Source organism: Ascaphus truei, chromosome 1, assembly GCF_040206685.1.
Source record: "Ascaphus truei isolate aAscTru1 chromosome 1, aAscTru1.hap1, whole genome shotgun sequence".
NCBI classification, from domain to species: Eukaryota; Metazoa; Chordata; class Amphibia; order Anura; family Ascaphidae; genus Ascaphus; species Ascaphus truei.
The window spans coordinates 520,781,654-520,801,404 of record NC_134483.1 but is presented as its reverse complement, the minus strand read 5'-3'; the positions used below and the strand labels follow the sequence as shown (position 1 = coordinate 520,801,404).

General features: G+C 44.3%; 1 protein-coding gene across 3 annotated transcripts in view; it reads left to right on the top strand.

Annotated features, from left to right (window-relative positions):
- Positions 1–417: 417 nt before the first annotated feature.
- The window catches only part of IMMT (inner membrane mitochondrial protein), a 43,216-nt gene continuing 23,882 nt past the window's right edge, over positions 418–19,751 (top strand). For 2 of the 3 annotated variants that reach the window (XM_075571647.1, XM_075571638.1), the window contains exons 1-6: positions 420–588; positions 6,386–6,459; positions 8,988–9,177; positions 10,276–10,381; positions 11,280–11,411; positions 18,528–18,644. In XM_075571647.1, the coding sequence (XP_075427762.1) occupies positions 544–588; positions 6,386–6,459; positions 8,988–9,177; positions 10,276–10,381; positions 11,280–11,411; positions 18,528–18,644 (664 nt within the window). In that variant the 5' untranslated portion in view covers positions 420–543. Of the gene's footprint in view, positions 589–6,385; positions 6,460–8,987; positions 9,178–10,275; positions 10,382–11,279; positions 11,412–18,527; positions 18,645–19,751 lie in introns of all 3 variants that reach the window. The other variant, XM_075571655.1, reaches the window with a different exon arrangement.

The window sequence follows — 19,751 nt, the reverse complement described above, 5'->3', positions numbered from 1 at the left end:
TTATGCACTGTACCTACATGTGCCTGGGGGAAGAGTAGGGGAACGGTGCACGCCTGCTATTGGTTGGAGCTAAGAAGCTTCAGCTGATTGTAGGAGCTTGAAGATCCAGACTTGATTTGGAAAATGATCAGTGAGTTATAGGTAGGCCTTCATAGGATTTGTTTACTTGATTGTAAGCTCCTGTATCCCCCACATTGACAGGGGAACTAAAATCTATTGGACCTATTATTTTTCTGTGTCCAACTCTGAAGGGGGAGCTCTGCACAGCGAAACAGGAAAGTAGGGATATGTCCTTACAAACGATCCGTACCCAATACACACCCACCGACGTACTACGTCGTTTACGACAGGCCTTTTGATTGGCCGTCACGCAAACCCTTCCTAGTTCGCGTGCTGTCAGATAGCGCGCGTGGCCGGGAGGGGGCGTGGTCAGAGCCTGTGACGCTTGGGCTGCGCAGACACACTCTCCATTCATCTCTGCGCCGGGACATGCTGTGCTGAGCGCGACACCAGGCCGAGCCCTTCTCCGTCACACCGGAGAATATGCTGCGGGTGTGCAGGAAGGCCGGGGCGGCGGCCCTTGCCCAGGTAAGGTCGCAGGCGTGTGCGGCCGCGGTTATAACGGGTGGCGCGAGCCTGCGCTATTTGGCCTCGCAACGCACGGCGGGTGCCCCGCCCACTCACCAATCCTCTCTCCCCCCCGCCCCGGAGACATGAAGTCCGAGGCGCCCCCCCCCAGGTTCACGGTCACATTCAGGTTACGTGCGCTGGCGGGGCCCTGATTGACTGGCCCTTAAACCAATCATAGCTGTCGGTTTCTCAATTCTATCGGCTGACTTAACCAATCGGAGGCGAGCCGTCCTGGCGCCTTAACCAATCGGCGCCATCCTCACCAACCTTTCAACTTTTACTGACCACAGAGGCGGGCGGACTTTTGAGCGACGTGCGTTTCTGCCAATAGGCTGGCGAATTGGTGTGACAGGCAGGAAGCTTGTCCAATGAGACTGCTACCTTTTTTTGGCAAGTTAGGATCCGGCCTGGAGTGTGAGGGTTTGAGGCTGTGAAGTGCAACATGTCCTTGTGCCTGTAATACTGAAAGAGATACACATAAGAACAAGGATGTATTTTGCTCCCTTACAAACATGCTATTAGAAAATATGAAATATACTGTTCATGTTGAGTCTTTTTTTATGGCAAAATGTGGAATATTACCTATTGATATGAAAATGCTCGAGTTGAGAGTGTGAATTTAATTAAATTGGAATACTGCAGGAAACTTCCCAGTGTAAGTAAAACACAATATTAGTGCCAGTCTCTCCATGAGGAGGACGTGACCTTGTTCTCTGTATCACACACACACCCAGGGCCTCAATCACTGACTCAGTACCTTCCTCTTACTGGGAAACAAGCTGATCTGGAGAAGGACGGTTTCTTATCGCACGCAAACCCACATCACTTAAAAAATGACATTTAAAAGTTTTTGCACAGTTGTACAGTGTTTAATGTTCAGTTTATTACAGTGCTGCAGTGGTAACGTTGATACTTTTCCTTTTTTGAATGAAAATCATATACCAGTGCATAATAAAAAGGTGCTTGCAATCCCTGGCCTTTCTTCCATAGGGCCCAAGTAGATGTAGAAAAATAAGCAAGCGGGAAGGAAGAAGCGCTCATCTTGTATAAAGGCAGAAAGACAAAATAAGTCAATCCAAAAAAAGGGAATGATTGGTATTGAGACAGTCTCACAATCGGGTCCCTGATAAACCACAGCTAATACAGTCACTTTAAGAGCCACAGCTAATACAGTCACTTTAAGAGCCACAGCTAATACAGTCACTTTAAGAGACAATCAACCAGTTTATATAGACTTCTTAGCTGCTCTGACAGTCGAAGCTAGAATGGGACAGTGAAAATATGTCTGCTGAGAAATCCTTAACCATATGCCTTTTTTTAATTGGTTTCGGGTTGTAATTTTATTGATAAAAAAAAAGCAAAATGTGGCCAATTACTTGGGGGAAAGGTGTGCTGACTTAACCCCGTCATGATTATTATACTGCATGAGAAGGAAGAATACAGATTTAAAAAAAAAAAAAGATTTTTAACATATTTTTCTTAACCATTTCAGCATTAGAAATGATGTGGAATACTATCCTACTTACATGGCTCTTCAAGATACTTACTTTTATATTAGAGGGAAATAAGGCTGCAGGAAGCGGCACGAAGCCTGGGGTATATTGTAGATTGCTTCTTAAGCGCACTGTCTATAGACACAATTTTTGAGGGATTGCTGAGGGATGAGTTTTTCTCAATACAGCAATGTTTTTTCGTGTGTCAAAAGGAGTGCTATTGGGTGTGACCAAATATACTGTATACAACCAAAAAGATCCCAAATGCAACATCCAAATGACGTATAGTTAAATACTCATCTGTTTGTCGTATGGATCATTTTGTTAAACTCTTTGGCCAAAGCATTATAAACTGCAGGCTTATAATGCTTTGGCAAAGAGTTTATAATGCTTTGGCCAAAGAGTTTAATTGACCGATACTTATGAGAAGACAAACAGAAGTATTTAACTATATACTTTGACATTTGGATGTTGCATTGGTACTTTTTGTTTGTCGTACAGTTAACTTTTTTTGTCACATGTATATTGTCATATCGCCAAAGCTTTGAGGCCTTCAAATATGCCGGTTTTAAAGCATAATTGTAAAAGGTCCCGTTACATCAGGGGGGTGCAAGATTTTCTTGGGGGGAGGGGAGAGTGGTTACAGAGGTACTGTGCTCTCCCCCAAGGTATTTAAATTAAATCCCAGGGGACCGCACAAGGCCTCTGTAACTCACTTACATTGACTTCCAGTGATGGGTCCTCATGGTAAGTCTGCTTCAAATGACGCCGCTGGGTCACGTGACGTCATTTGCCGCCGGAGGACAGCAGGCAGGGGGAACATTTGCGCACCCCGGCCTTACATTATGCCTGAGTGGTGCGAACTTCTCAGAAATGTGATGTAGCAGTGCCTCACCAGAAGAAAAAGTCAGTTATTGATTTAAACAAACAATGAGGTTTATATAATATGTAGAATGAGGGACAAGAATCCATGTATAAATTTATCAGCAATGAGTAAAGGAATAATAATTTGAATCGCTTTTGTAGATCTTCTACAAATTTAGATTTCCATATAAAATGGATACCTACCATATAAAATGGATACCTACCATATAAAATGGATACCTACCATATAAAATGGATACCTACCATATAAAATGGATACCTACCATATCTAGGAATATGGAACCTGCAAAAGCAAATCGGAAAATCCAAAATGAATATATCAATAGTTTGATATCAAATATCACTTGAAGTAATTTAAATCATTTTGAGTACGTAAAATTGCAATATAAGTAATGTCTGGTTTTGTATGTTACAAATATAACACTGGAACAGTGTTTGGAAATCTATGTATATAGGAATTTGTTGGGTGTATTCCATGTAAGCCCTTGTAATGTACCTCTGTATGGTATTAAACAAGCAATGTGACAAAGCTGTCTAAGTTTTATCTTGGAATTCAGTGCGTTATTTCCAACTCAAACATTGTCTATTTTGTCTAATCCAAACTGGATACAGATTGTTTTATAGATGTATTATTACATTTGATCATTCATAGGTCTCCTTGTGCATCGATTGTCTGGTTTAATGCGACGCCAGCCATTTAGTCTGTGTTGTGACCAGTTGGAGAAGTGATTTCACCACATTAAACCTTCCCTGGAATTCGTGTGTCACTAGGAATCCAGAGAATATTCTTAGTTCGTTAAAATTGCTTGCCAGGTTACGTACAATATTTAAAATGGCCATATCTCCCCAGAAGCCTGCGTGAGTTTAACTCCTATAATGTTTGTATCTTGCCCCATGAGTGTCCATTTTTTTTCTTTTGTGTGTTTAAAATCATGAGTGTCTCAATGTCTAGCATTTGAGGTTACCATGGTAACCTTTAGGGGGTCATTCTGTATAAGTGCTGAGTGGTGGTTACAGATAATATAGAATAATGCCTTTTTAGACTGCAAGGGGCTCTGGGGAGAGCTCCATTTTAAACACCCGGACACTTCATATTTCAAACCCTTATATATGTATAGCTAATGCTTAACACAATTACAGCCCCTTCCGTGGGACACCCCAGTCATACCATATTGTAGGAATAATCGATGAATTACCAAGCATGCATATTTGCATTTATCTGTATGTGAAATGTGGGATTAGCTGGTTATCCCTAAAATATGGCCTTGCTGGGGAGTCCTGAGCACACAACACGTGTATATGTGCGAGATCATTGAGATGCCTTTATTCAGCAGTGGGTTGACAATCACGGAAGAGGATCTGTATGTGTCATTTATATACTCACAAAAAACATCAGGAGGCTGCCACGGGTGCACAGATGTGGCAAATGAGCCTTGCAGATGAAAAAATATATATACCAGCCCATTCCTGCTTACCTTTATTCTAATTCTGATCTGTCTGAGGGCAGGTGTACACAGGCGACTAACTCTCTTAACAGAGCCTGCAATGTAACCTCTAGTCCAGGGGTGGTCAACTCCTAAGGGCCACCAACAGGTCTTCAGGATATCCCGGCTTCAGCACAGGTGGCTGCCACTGATTGAGCCCCTGTGCTGAAACAGGGATATCCTGAAAACCTGACCTGTTGGTGGCCCTTGAGGACTGGAATTGGCCACCCCTGGTGTAGGTGTCAATGGAAAGGAGACATTGGGGCACATGCATCAAGTGCCAGTACAGGTTATCACACCCGTTAGGGTGTTCTCTCCCATTCAAGTCATTTGGAGTTGACTCTGGAACGGGTGTGATAGCACGTACCAGCACTTGATAAATGTTCCCCATTGTCCCTTCTGAAATACTTTTTTATATAAAGATGATAATTGGGTATAGAATCGGAGTCAGCTACTCCTTTCTGGTTCCTGTAATTGTTACCCTGATTTGATCTTAAAACTTGATTACTTTATTAAAACATTTTTTTTTATGAACCTACAGTTTCAGCAAGTCCAGTGAATGTGAAATACATAGTGAATTTGTGGGTTACATTGTGAATGTGTTGAGAGTTTACATGTTTTATACATGTTAATGTTCTCCATTATGTTTGGCCCAGAAATGACCATGCATTTAACTTCTTTTACCCCAAAAGTTTGTGTCAAATTACTGTTTAACATTGAATACCTCAGCAGCCAACAGCTACGGTGTAGTATAGTGAACGGCTAAAATAGTGTTTTATAGATAATATCTTCTGTAACTAGTTAGCAAGGTGTTTTCTTGTTCAACAAGTTTATTCAAAGGCGGGTCCTTTTTTTAAAAGTCGCTTTACCTAGTGCATTACTGTAAGGTGGAAGAAGATGGTAAAGTTACTACAGGCATACCCCGCTTTAAGGACACTCACTTTAAGTACACTCGCGAGTAAGTACATGTCGCCCAATAGGCAAACAGCAGCTCACGCATGCGCCTGTCATCACGTCCTGAACAGCAATACTGGCTCCCTACCTGTACCAAATCTGTGCGCAAGCGGGGAGACTATAGAGCCTGTTACAAATGCCATATTTACATCAGGTATGCACGTATATGACGATTGCAGTACAATACATGCATCAATAAGTGGGGAAAAGGTAGTGCTTCGCTTTAAGTACATTTTCGCTTTACATACATGCTCCGGTCCCATTGCGTACGTTAATGCGGGGTATGCCTGTATAACACTGGCAATAATATTTACAGTAAAATAAAGCAGCAATTAATATTCAAGTTTTACTAAAAGCAATGTGACGGCGCACTTCCAATGCTTTATTTTCTCTTAAATAATAGAATCTCCAAAAATACACTGCCCTATTCCGATAATTAAAGCATCTGGCCTCTAAACCTGTTGGGAAGAAGTGTGTGTGTGTGTGTGTGTGCGCCACAGTTTGTTAGAGCTACTGTAATTTTTCTTCACAAAAACTAGGTTAATAGCTGGCAGGATATAGAGATCCTATGTATCGCTATACAATGAAACCATGTTCATTATCATGTTTCTACTGTAAGCCTGAGGTCGGCGGGACAAGGCATGCCGGCAAGAACAATCAAGTGTTTTTAGTAAGGAATTTCAGCACTGCAGTCTCCCTGATATTTGCAGTGTCAGAAGTAACATGCCTTAAAGATGGCACCTTTGAAACACATTTATGATGTAAATTAAAATAGTTCATATTTAACCTCCTTGAACTCTAGCAAATGGTTTTCTGACACTTTGATGCATGCAATCATGGCATATTCTGATTCTCCATGCTTTGAAATCTCCTCTGCCAGTGAAGGGGATAATTGTTAATAAAATGTCAGTCTAATCAGTCTGTTCTTGTTTTCTTTAGGAATGCCTGTGTGTTAAAACATCACTCCGTCCCTTACGACCATCTCGTACCTACTCTACTACCGGATCATCTGGGTATACTGTTCTTTTTGTAATATCTTCCATTCTTGTGCTCTGCTTAATGTTGTCGAGGATAATCCAGAATCTAATTCTTTCCATCCACGTGGAAATAAATATCCTACTCTGTGTAATATTAGAAGTTTCCTCTAAATGTTTCCAGCTCCTAATGCTTCACACATCTACTTGCAAGTAAATTGGGATACGGGTATTTTGTATAGTGATTCACTTATTTTCTGTGTTTTTTTTCTTTCTTTTTTTGCCTTGCAGTTTGCCAGTTTTATTTTGACCTTTCTATCTATGATCTGGTTGTCACTGGTCTAGGTGAAGTGTTGTGCAGTTTGTTGATGTATCCTACATAGAGGTCAGGATCCATTGTGTCTTTGTATCATTTTGAGGACATGTTTCTAAGGCTACGGCGGCGCGCACTTCTGAGTGCCTGGCGGCTTGTGCACGGGTAAAAGCCGCGATCTGCGGTCTATGTGGAGTGATGGGGGACGCGACTATATTTTATAAAATGGTTTACCAGGAAGTAATACATTGAGAGTTACCTCTCATTTTCAAGTATGTCATGGGCACAGAGTTAAGATGACAAATCATACATGGTTACAGTTACATAAGTGACCAGGTTATACATTATATACAGTACAAGACATTGCATGCACAGTAAGAGATAATATATATTATAGGCGTACAGTATGTAACAGTTACAGACCAGATTAAAATGTGAGACAGCTTTAGTTTTGAAAGAACTTAGACTGGTGGCGGCTGTGAGAGTCTCCAGTAGGTTGTTCCAGTTTCTGGGTGCACGGTAAGAGAAGGAGGAGCGGCCGGATACTTTGCTGAATCTTGGGACCATGAACAGTCTTTCTGAGTCAGATCTCAGATAAGTGACTGACGTCAAAGCACAGCACTTCACTGCCATTGGTCTATATGGGAGGTTGTGTCCTTGCACTGAAAAAGTCAATAAGTCAGACAGTGACAAGCATTAGTTGCTAAACCAGGACCGGTTTATTTCTTCCACAGTTTGATACTTGAGATCCAGAATCAATCAGATCACACAGAAAAAAACCCCAGCAAACTGGAAAAACCTGGTTTAAAGTACCATTGCCGGGTTTCTTTAAGCTCACCATATGGATTTCCATATAACCGCTCTTTTTTAAGGGGCAGGAGCAGCAGATCCTGGAGAGACTGGAACTTTGCATGGCAGCTGCAGTCAAGTCCAACTTTCTCACCCTCTCTCTGATCTGTCAACTGATCCCTCCTTAAATAGTATCAGACACCTGGTTCATTCTAGGACCAAACCAAGTTTAGCCAAACACACACGGGAAACATTTCAAAACATACACAAATTAGAAAACATAATAAACTTGACATGAAGTATACCGTTTTTTTCAGGCAAACATATGTTAATATAAATCCAAACGGCAAGTTATTTTGTTCTTGCAAAGTGAGAATTCAAATAACTAAATAATTGCAGTATCACCTTCCCCACTTCAAACACCTACAATGGCATAATCCACCATGTATGGGATTGCAGGAAGGAAACTTCCTTTACTTTTAACAGACACTGCCCAAGAAACGGCAAATGCCAAACCACCGTAACAAATCCTGATATATTCCAGGTAAGGATTTGTTTATCTTTTATACCTGGGAATGAACTTCCCTTCCTGTATTCCTGCTAGAACTGAATCTAGCTAAGGTAAAATAAATCAAGACTGTGCAGCAAGAAAATAAACAATTCCTGCATTCATTTCACTGCTTTCAGGACACCAAATGAGAAGTTAGCAAAGTTTTGGGAAGAATAGAGAAAAGTTAGCTGGGCCCAGCGAAAAGGAAACAGAAAAGACAGAGACAAGTGGTGCACTGATTGCAAGAAAACAAATATGCATTTTACGTAACAACATGTACAAGCAGCCCTGTCAGTCTACACTACTTGCACTCCTATTGGTCTACACTATCTGCCGTGCCATTGGCTGCCCGCACACCACGTGATCACGTAGCTGTACCGAGAAAAAATTCTTGTCGTGCCATCACGATATGTGAGCGCTCCCACACAGCTAATGCGGCCTGCCCGATATGGGTCTGTACCTGGTGTGCGTCTCGCCCGCTGCTATGGCCACTGGGGACCTAGCCTTATGGTAACATGAGGACTAAGCACAGTATGTAAATGAGCAGCAGTGCCACCTATCAGACAGGTAATATGTGGCCATACCAAGTACACTGTTACTGCTATACAGTACAGAATTAAACATGCCAATAAAGTAACTGCTGGAAGTGCATTCGGTGTATTGTACGTATCAAAAGCTTTTAATATATACTTCACCGTTTTTTAATTCTACGTCAGTTTTTAGTTTATACAGCACTTCTGATTTGGAGTTTACCAGGGCTCCCCCAGTTCAGTTCTCGAGAGAAACTACCAAGACTTCAATATTCAACCAGTTAACCATGTTCTGATTAAAAACTGGACTTGGGACGCCCTGGTGTAAAATAATTGTTGACAGGTGGTTGGGATTGTGGTGTTAACTGGCTGTTCTTTTGTGCAGTACCTCCGCTGGAAAGATCATTGGTGCAGGCCTCCTTTTTGCAGGCGGGGGTGTTGGCGGCACAGTTCTCTATGCTAAATGGGACCCACGATTCCGAGACAATGTAGAAAAGTCCATACCCTACTCGCAGAAACTTTTTGAGCTCGCACTTGGGCCTGCGCCGTACATTTTGCCTGTGCTAAAGAAACCGGTAAGTTGGGTAACTACTTACTGATGTTAGTTGGAGACGATGGGGGGTGTTTAGACCAGTTGAATGCTAAACTGGATTCTTGGCAGCTTGTAATGTGGTTTGTTGAGCCTAAAAGGTCTTTCTTAAGCGTTAAATGTTTGTGAAAGTTTAATATCTTGCTAGAACTGGAATTTTTTTTTTTTTTAGACTTTCTTGCCACTTGCATGGTTTCACAACAGGGTACGTAGCAATAAGAGCATTGCTTTATACGTCTTCTATTTTAGTATTGATAACGGAAGCCCCTATTCAATGTACTTTGGGGTTTTGTCTTCCACGTGCTGGACAAGATTTTAGTCCCATTCATTTGATAGTACGAGTAAGACGGCTTCACAGCATATTGAATCGGGGCCATTGACCAGGAAATGTCGCTGGTTCCTATAGAACATTATTTCCATAATATTAATATTTTGAATGTACTGCCAACCATGCAAGGTTTGTGCTTTAATTTAACATAATGCTGTACTACTACATTACAAGCATAAACCAGGAGAAATAAAGACAGCCTGAAAGCTCTAGCAATCTAGTCATTGCTCGAGGTGCCCGCTTTCCACATTCCACACATGACGTTGGTAATGACAATATTAAATTATACATCACCTTGCTTATGGACAGTGTTAAAGAAGCAAAGTCTGATTTCTAATTATTCAGGGTAGACTCTGCAGTCTAAGGCCTCTTTATATTGGCCCTTCTGCTGCCAAAGGGGCCCTCTGATATTGAAAGGGTTGCGCGTCATATTTGTTAAGCGACGCTAGTACATAAGACCGCTTTCAGCACGGCTTAGTAAATATGGCCCTTTGCATCTCATTGTAAAGGGGCTGTGCAGAGTTTTTCTAGCACAGGACGTGTCTCCACTAGTAAATATGGCTCATTGACTTGCACAGGGCGATTTTAGGTGTTTTCCAGCTCGGAAGGTGTCTAATGGAGCAGCTCTTCTTAGAAGATATTGCCCTGAGTGTTTTCTCAGTCTTTGTATTTGGACATTCAACACTTTCGTGTATATTCTGAAGACCTTAGAGTGCAAAGTTTTTTCTTAGGTAATTTATCTCTGATTTATTTTAGGTGCCGTCTGGCCCACTAAAAATTTCTTCAGTAGAAGAGGTAATGCGGGAGTCCAACCAGCCCAAGAGAGATAAGACTAAGGACTCATCTTCTGAAAAGGTTGAAGGTAACTTGGCAAAGTATTATACGGATCCAATGTTTGGCTTGTTCAGGACTGTATAGATATACTGATATTCCACTACGGAGGGTATTTACCTGCCAGGCAAATCTCCACCACTATGCAGAAATGTGTGTGTGTGTGTGTGTGTGTTTACATTCATCACACATGGTATCTCCCTACATTCCCACCTTTTACCTAGCATCACCCTATACCAGGGGTCTCCAAACTCAGTCCTCAAGGGCTGCCAACAGGCCGGCTTTTATGGATATCCCAGTCGCAGGCACTGAGTCGCAGGCACTGAGTCGCAGGCACTGAGTCGCAGGCACTGAGTCGCAGGCACTGAGTCGCAGGCACTGAGTCGCAGGCACTGAGTCGCAGGCACTGAGTCGCAGGCACTGAGTCGCAGGCACTGAGTCGCAGGCACTGAGTCGCCTGTGCTGAAACAGGGATATCCATAAAAGCCGGCCTGTTGGCGGCCCTTGAGGACTGAGTTTGGAGACCCCTGTCCTACATGTGGGGTGTCTGGTTAGGCAATCGGTTGGGTCTCCTGAATCGGCAGCAGGTGCATTTTTTCAGTTCTCTGTGCATATGCAAGTGTATATTTGCTAGGAAATGTCCGTCAAACATGACACATGTTTATAAGTTCTCTTTAACGATAAATCGAAGGAGAGACCGACCAACTTCCAAACTTTGTCATTTTAAAGCACACCAAACATTCCTCTAAAGTTCTTAACAATGGATTTCCAGAAAATGTTGCAAAAATGGCAGTTATTGTCCTATTTCCAGAAACGTGGTTGTTGATCAAAACGATCAGTTTTCAGTCAAAAAAAATCTACTTCAACCCACTTGCTTGCAGACTTATGCATACACGTATATAAAATCTCTTATTTTTTTTTTTGTCTAGCCCCCTTACATGTAGCTCAAATAATTTCTGCAACTGGTGAAGCGGTTTCTATTCCGGCTGCTATGATGCATGAAGAACCCAAAGTCCCAGAACCGCACACGCCTGCGCACAAAGAAGGATCTGCCACGTCAGGTAATACGCACACTACTTCATAAATCTAAACAGTCTTTCTTAAAGCCGCAATCCTGCTTTCCTTTTTTTTTTTTTCAACTTTGTCTTTATTAGTTTTTTGTGCATACAAACATGGACGTGCAGGATGTTGCAAATTATCCTTAGTATACACCGAACTGTCTAGGACGAACTACATAAAACAAACACATGATGGGGAGACAACAGGACAAGACAACAACATACCAATGACGACACGGGAGAAAAAAAAGGGGGGGGAAGGCGAGGAGGGAGGGCAGGGAGGGAAAGGGGGGGGAAGGGATCGGTGAAGAATAACCACCTTTAGCTTGTCTTCGGGTGCTATGCATCTTTGCTGCTAGCGCTTTGCCCGACTCTACCTCACAAAGGTCTTCGGGATAAATCCGCTGCCACTTCCTGTTCGTATTTATTTAGTGTATCACACAGCCCCGGGGGGGTCCCTTCCGTCTGTCCGTCATAGCTAGCTCCCAGCCACCCATCCAAGGAGAACTCACCTAAATCTATTAAAGCCATATTGTGGCACCATTCACCCCCTGAATATCAGTCTGGGCCAACCATAATGACCAGACCTTTTCGAATTTATCGCCGAATCGTTAACTAAACTCGTTAACTTCTCCATTCGGCATATGAACCAAATTCTGTTTCTGATTTTATCTATAGAAGGAATCGCATTCTGATTCCACAATGCTGCGGTCTCACACCTCATAGCTGTAGCAAAGTGTGCTATCAGCTTGTTACCCGATCTAGATACATCATTTGTTGGTTTGCCTAATAAAAATAGCCACGGGTCCAGCTGAATTTTGAGCCCCAAGAAGATCCGCTGCAGCCAATCACGGATCTGGGTCCAGACAGGCACTATTTTCGGGCAAGACCACAGCATGTGAACCAAATCCCCCTGTTGTTCCCCGCACTGCCTAGGGCAGAACGGGGAAGAGCCCGGGATGAATTTTGCTAATCTAACTGGGGTGAGGTACCAACGTAACAATACCTTATATGAGTTCTCCTTTAATGTCGTACAAATGGAGCTACTAGCTGCAGCTTTAAACACCGCAGACCAGTCCTCGTCCTCTAATGTGCCCTGCAAATCCTCCTCCCACTGTACCATAAAACGGGGTTTGTCTGTCCTGTTCGAGTCAGTACTAACCACCCCTCTGTATAAGGCAGAGATCAGTCCCCGCGTGTCTGCACCGCGCACGCAGAGCTGTTCAAAATTCGTTAACGGCGGTCTCACCGGGTGTGTGTTGTAGTATGCCCGAACCTGGAGGTACCTCAGAAACTCAGTATTAGGTATGTCTGTTTCCGACTGTAATTGCTCAAAGGATTTAATCTTGCCACTACCCTCCAGGTCCTTCAATCGTCTAATCCCCAATTTGCGCCATATCAGAAAGCTCTTGTTTGCTAAGCCCGGAGCAAAATCTGGATTGCCATATAAGGGAGCCATAAGTGTGTATTTGGAGGTTATCGAGCGATTTACCTTTAGTAGCCTCCCAAACCGAGAGTGAGTTGAGAACAGAGGTCAGTGGAACGAGAACATCCCTCACCCGTGTCCTCGGGTACCAGATCAGGTCCTTGAGCTCAAGCGGGGCACACGTCTCCCTCTCCAGCGCCACCCACCGCCTGAGCTCCGGATCTCCATGCCACTGCGTAATCTGACACAACTGCGCCGCTTTGTAGTAGGATATGACGCTCGGAACCGCCAGACCACCAGCTTCCTTAGCTTTCTGCATCAATTTTACCTTAATCCGTGGTTTTTTACCGTTCCAAATAAAATGTGAGATTTGATTTTTGAAGCCCTGTAATGTCTGCTCGTACCACGGCTATCGGGAGAGTTTGGAACAGATATAGAATTCGGGGAAGGATATTCATCTTGACGCTGTATATTCTCCCCAACCAAGAAATACCATATGCCTTCCACTCCTGCAGCTCTTTTTTGAGAGTCCTCAGCAGACTGGGATAATTAGCCTGATATAGAGAGCCTACTTTTTTCGTGATGTGCACTCCTAAGTATTTCATGGATGTAGGACGCCACTTAAACTCAAAATTGAGTTCTATCAGCTTCTCCATCTCTCTGGGTAAGTTAAAGCTTAAAGCCTCTGATGTAGTCTGGTTTATTTTAAATCCAGAGATCTGGGCAAAACGCTCTAGAAGCTCGAACAGATTAGGTAGCGAGATGAGCGGCTTAGTAAGAGTTAGAATTATGTCATCTGCGTACAAAGCCACTTTGTGTTCCTGGGAGTGGATTTGTACTCCAGAGATATCAGCGTTGTTCCGGATTTGTGCTGCAAGTGGCTCGATGCATAGGGCGAATAACAGGGGCGAAAGCGGGCACCCCTGTCTCGTGCCACTTTTAATTGGAAATAAATCCGAGGGGAACCCCTGGTGGACCACCTTAGCTGCTGGTGCGGAATATAATGCTTTGACTGCCTGCCGAAATATGCCTCCAAACCCAAATGCTCCGAGCGTGGACTCTAGGTATGGCCAGTCAATCCTGTCAAAGGCCTTCTCCGCATCTAGGCTTAAGGCTACGCTTCGGATCTCGTTGGTTCCTATAAAGTCTATTATATCCACAATCCTTCTAGTATTGTCGGCCGCTTGTCTGTTAGTAATGAAGCCAACTTGATCCGGATGGATTAGCCTCGGCAGGATGACACTCAATCTGTTGGCCAGCAATTTAGAGTAGATTTTAACATCTGTATTAATTAGTGATATTGGCCGATAGCTTTGGCAATTTGTGGGATCTTTATCCCCTTTATGAATTACTGAGATCGACGCCTGGAGCATCTGTTCCGTGAACGGCTCTCCTGCTAGTACTCCATTAAACAGCTGGAGCATGTGCGGAGCTAATACTCCGATAAATTTTTTATAATACAGATTGGAGAACCTGTCCGGGCCTGGGGCTTTTGACGCCTTTAGGTTTTTTACTACCTCTGCCAATTCTTCCCCTGTAAAGTCGCGTTGGATTGCCTCTCGCTCTAATCTGGTCAATTGTGGTTGGGCTGCGTCCGCTAAGAATTTCCGCAGTTTACTACTTGTCTTAGCGTTATGAACCACCTTCTCCCCATTGTATAGCTGTGCGTAGAATTTCACAAACTCCCCCACTATAACTTTTTGGTTAGAGGAGATCTGTCCCTCTGCTGTCTTAATAGAATGAATATTAAAATTTGGTTTCCGATTACGGAGTCTGGTGGCTAGCATAGTGTCCGGTTTATTAGCTTTCTCATAAAACTTCCTCTGTGTCCAACTCATGTCTTTCTCAGCTCTGGAGGTAAGGAGGAGATTTAGTTCAATCCTAACATCCTTCAACTCCTTCAATGTGTCATCTCTACCTGTCCGGTTATGTAGTATAGAGAGCTCGTGTAACCTTTGATATAGCTGAGTTAATTTGGCTTCCTTTTTTTTTTTTTCTACCCGCTGCTATACCAATTAGTACCCCTTGTATTGTGGCCTTGTGAGCCTCCCATAACATAGAATGGGATTCCACACTGCCTTTGTTTGTCATAAAATAGTTCGAAATTTCGGCTTTGACTTGTTTCAGTATATCCGGTATTTTAATTATAGATTCGTTTAGCTTCCAGTTTGCTCCCGGCTTAACAGATCCAATTTGGCTGCATCTTAGCTCTATAGATGCATGATCCAACCATGTAATATCATGTATACTTGTGTCGGCTATTTGTGGGACCATTCTACCAGATACAAAGAAGTGATCAATCCTACTGTAGCTGTCATGGGGATGGGAATAAAAGGAGTAACTACGGTCTCCTTGGTGTTGCTCTCTCCATATGTCTACCAGACCAAGTTGTTTTAGACCCTTCAATAAGGGGATATTGCCCTCCCTCCTCTGGAGATGCTGGGACGCTGAGCGATCAACTCTCGGGTCCATGACTGTATTGAAGTCTCCCCCCAAGACTATGTGTCCCTCTGCCCACTGCTGTAGCTTCTGGAAAAATGTGTCATAGAAATAATGTTGCCCTTCACTGGGTGCGTATATACAGGCCAGTGTAATTCTAGACTGCTTGAGGAGTCCTACCAGGACAATGAATCGTCCCTTAGGATCTCGTTTGATCTTTTCAACCTGGAATCGGGTCTTGTTATGTACAAGAATAGCTACTCCTTTTTTTCCCCCTCACCTGAAGATAGGTATATTTGTCGATAGTGTGAGTCTAGGAATTTTGGACTGTTTCTTGAACTAAAGTGGGTCTCCTGCAAGAAGACCACGTCGGCTCTTCTCCTTTTAAACTCCACAAATGCGACCCTCCTCTTATGTGGACTATTGAGCCCCTTGGCATTTTGTGATAAAGTTACCGCCATCGCATACTGTGGTGTGTGCAGAGTCGTAATTTATAATCATTCTTACGCTTACCTAGATCTAGAATCCCTTGACGGACTTGTGAGCCGTAGTGCTGGCACCTGTAGAACTTCTCTTGTCTTTCACCTTTTGGGGCTAGGGTGAGGAAGGGATAAAACATGAGGGAAAAACACATATACATATCACACATAAAAACAAAGAGAACCGTGTTGGTCTCTTTGGACCTCGGGTTCATTGCCCGGTAAAGATCTTCTCTCTCTGGACCTCCCTCCCCCTCGATCCAGTTCCATGGCCCACCATCTCTGCCATGAATAACCGGGTCTTTGCCAGGGAAGCAGTCCAAGTCCCCTTCCCTGGTGCCGACGCACATGCCTGCAGGTAGAGTGGCAACCTCCCCCCCCCACCCCCCCGCCGGCATTTAAAGGTAACCAAAACCTAACTGCTATCTTGTACTCTATCCCCAACTTTATCTATGACTATCTCCACCTGCCCTCCCTCCCCTCCCCCAAACTACCCCTGCTAATCCTAATCTAAGTGCCCCTTACGGTCCTCGCCCCTCCTCCCTCCTCATTTAGATACATGAGTCCCTTAGCTAGGACCCCCTCCCCTTTATATGGGCGCTAGTATATTTGCTCCGTCTTTATCCCTCTGCCGGCCGGCTTTACTCTGCCCTCTTCCCCAATGTCAGTCTCCTCTTATGAAAATATCTACCGCTCTCCATGTGTCCCGTGCTCAGACCACCTCCGACCGCTGCCCCAACCCGTGTCTCTCCCCAGCGGCGGAGTTCGCGTACCCCTGCCAGGGAGGACCGATTCACTTCCGGGTCCACGAGACATCCGGTCTTTCCACATCACTTCCGCTATTTCCGGTCTGCCCGAACAAGCTCCCACTCTCGTGAGATCCGGATCAGAGATGTCGTCCGACTGGGCGAGGCAGTCGCATTTAGAGGCAGCTCCTCGCGGGAAGGTGTATCCATAGGCGGGTCCCAGGGCGGGTCCCACTCCCGGAGCATTCTTTCCCGCCGAGAACTTGGCCGCCATTGGAGTCCCCGCGCTTCGACTCCTTCTTCTGCTGCAGGTAAGCCTGGGGTAGCCATTTTGGTGACAGAAAAAACGTGGCAAAAGAACTTTGGGCTAGTTTCAACCTCCTGTGCCTCTTTGTCTTGCCCTATTGTCCTCCAATGCTGCCCACACTGAGTGACTGTTGCAGGGGGTTAAACTGGGAAAACTTCAGCGCCTTAAAACTTTCAGAACTTTATTAACTTTGGCAGCTTTGAACGTTCAGGGGCTTTTGCCACCCCCCACTGCCTTCTCTTGTCTTTTTTCTTTTGGGGAGGAGGATCCCGAACGTCTCGGTGGTACATCCTTTGGTTGCTCCTCTTGGGCTCCCCGAGAAGCAGAGTCTGAGGTCCCTCTGACCCCCAGCTTCTTCAAGAAGCTCACCCCCTCCGACGGGTGCTTTAGCACATGTGGCCGGCCATTTTTTATGGCCACTAGGGCAAATGGGAATGCCCACCGGTATCGGATCTCCCGATCCCGGAGTTCTTTAGTTATGTGGCCCACCGCTCTCCTCCTTGCCAATGTGAGGGGGGATATATCTTGATACACTGTGAGTGTAATGCCCTCGAATGTGATGTGTGGAGTGGCCCGGGCGATCCTGCTCACCTCCTCCTTTATTGAAAAGTAGTGGAGCCTCAAAATAACATCTCTAGGGGGGTTCGTTGGCAGCGGACGTGATCTCAGCGCCCTATGGCACCTATCCATCCTCAGGTCAGACTCTGGCTTGCCTGGGAGAATAGATGCCATCCATCGGGTCAACAGGGCCTCCGGGTCTAGAATTTCCTCTGGGATGCCCCGGACCCTCAGATTGTTCCTCCTGTCCCTATTTTCACTATCCTCTTGGCGGGACTCCATGTCTGCTATTCTATCCTCCAGGGCCTGGACCCGCAAGTGCGTCTCCTGGTGCCGCTTGGAGCTATCCTCCATCTGCTCCTCCAGTTCCTGCGTTCGTGTGCCAATTTGGAGAATGTCTTTTCGTAGCCCCTCTACTTCTCCCCTAAAAAATGTTTTCAGGTCCACAAGTAAGCGGGAGATCTCTTTTTTTTATTATGCGGGACTGGCCCGCTGCAGCCGCGGCTCCCTCCATATCTTGTGCCGAGTCCGAGTCCGACATTGCTGACATTTCGGCTGCTCCGGTCTTGCCCTGACCGGTGAAGTAGGCCCTCACATCAGATTTGCGCCGGGTTTTTTGTCTAGTCGCTGCCATCCCTCCTCCGGTTTCAGATAATGATCTGGGGTGTGTTAGATGTTGCTGGCGCTAGTTTTAGAATGTCCAGGTTTGGTTTTAATATTGTTTATTCGCTAACATTGGCCGGCGGTTGGAGGTGCTGTGCAGTTACACTTCCATCTCCAACCTGCCGCGCATGCGCATCTCCTGCTTTCCTTTTTTTAATAGGTGAGAAGCAGGGAGTCTCCGGAGCTGACTTGGGTTAATTTCACCCCGGGGGCTCTCTGCTTCCTGAGATACAGACCTGTAGAAAGTGCCTCCAACATAAAAAAAAAAAAAAAAAAAAAACGTCCTCTGTGAGATTTTCTTTGAGAAAAGATCCTTTGTGGTCTGCATGTAAAACAGCTCTGTGCTGCCTAGTGGAGGTGAGAACCTGAAAATAGCAGGAGTTGCCATGTAAACACTCTGCTGCAGGTTTTGGGCCTATCCCCCAAAAAGTGGAAATAAGATTTGGTAATCTGCATTAAATAGCATCACTGAGGTTTCAGTTGACTATTTTCTAATTGCAGCGGGGCACTGTGAGGATTGCTCACATGAAGGAGCACATGCCTTAAAAGAGCGGCCCCCCGAAGAGGTGGCAGCCCGCCTCGCTCAGCAAGATAAAGACGAACAGGACAAGATTGGATGTATGTAAAACAAAATGTCTCCATTTCTGTTATGTCTGTCAAGTGTTTTTTTACGATGGCATTGCTCAAGCTTTAGTCACTTGTAGTCTTGTAGCTACATTAGCTGCATTATGAGCGCCCAGTGATGTCACTGAAAGTGAAAGCCATGTAACACTATTTCTGTGTGATCTGGGTCTAATTGCTGTGTGTGCCAGAGCTCCAGGTTGCCCAGGTGTAAGATAATCATTTCACCATGGTTCTTGTTGATAAAACCTGGTAATGTTGGGTGAATGTCTCCACAATGAAAGCCGATGTGGTATGAACCTCCATGGCACCCAACGCATTTTGTGCGCACTGTGTACAGGGCAAACCTGTTGGTCACTTAGTTATTTTTTGTCTAGAAGTAAATTATTCAAAACTTTCAACCCTCCTATGAGGGGCCCCTTCAGAACCATTGGTAAGCACCATTTGTTTATTTTATAGCTGTATAGATGTGTGTGTATACATATACATAGAGAGCTGGATATATATGACTGATACATGGTCACCTAATAACTACATGGTGCAAAAGGTAGGAAGATAAGTGCAGATTTTCACTTCCAGTTAACATAATTAATCAATGAGCACACAGTCCCTGCAAGCTCTAACCCCAGAACCGTGTGTGTGTGTGTGTGTGTGTGTGTCAAAAGGAGTGCTACTGATCATGGCCAAATGTATACAACAAAATACCCAATGCTGCATCCAATGTGGCAAAATACATTGAAGTATTTAACAATCTTAGTATTCTTCTGAATAAGGGTCATTTAGTTAACCCGTTTGGCCAAAGTGTTATAAGCCTGCAGCCAAGTTACGGTATGACCAGTATGCAGGTCCCAACACTACCTGTGGACATAATGAATCAACCATAAATATAAAATCCCTTGTCCCTTTACCTGACATAATGCTGTTTGCTTTAGCCTGACCAAGTCCTTAACTGAACAGTGTTTTTTAGGTATTATTGCTTCTTCAAAAGTATGCTGCATGCGGAAAAAGCAAATGGGATTTTTATCCAGGAAAGCCGTGTTCTCAAATATTTTAAAACGGAGTCAGAGGTTATTTTCGGACTCTCTTATTTGCATATATTTTTAT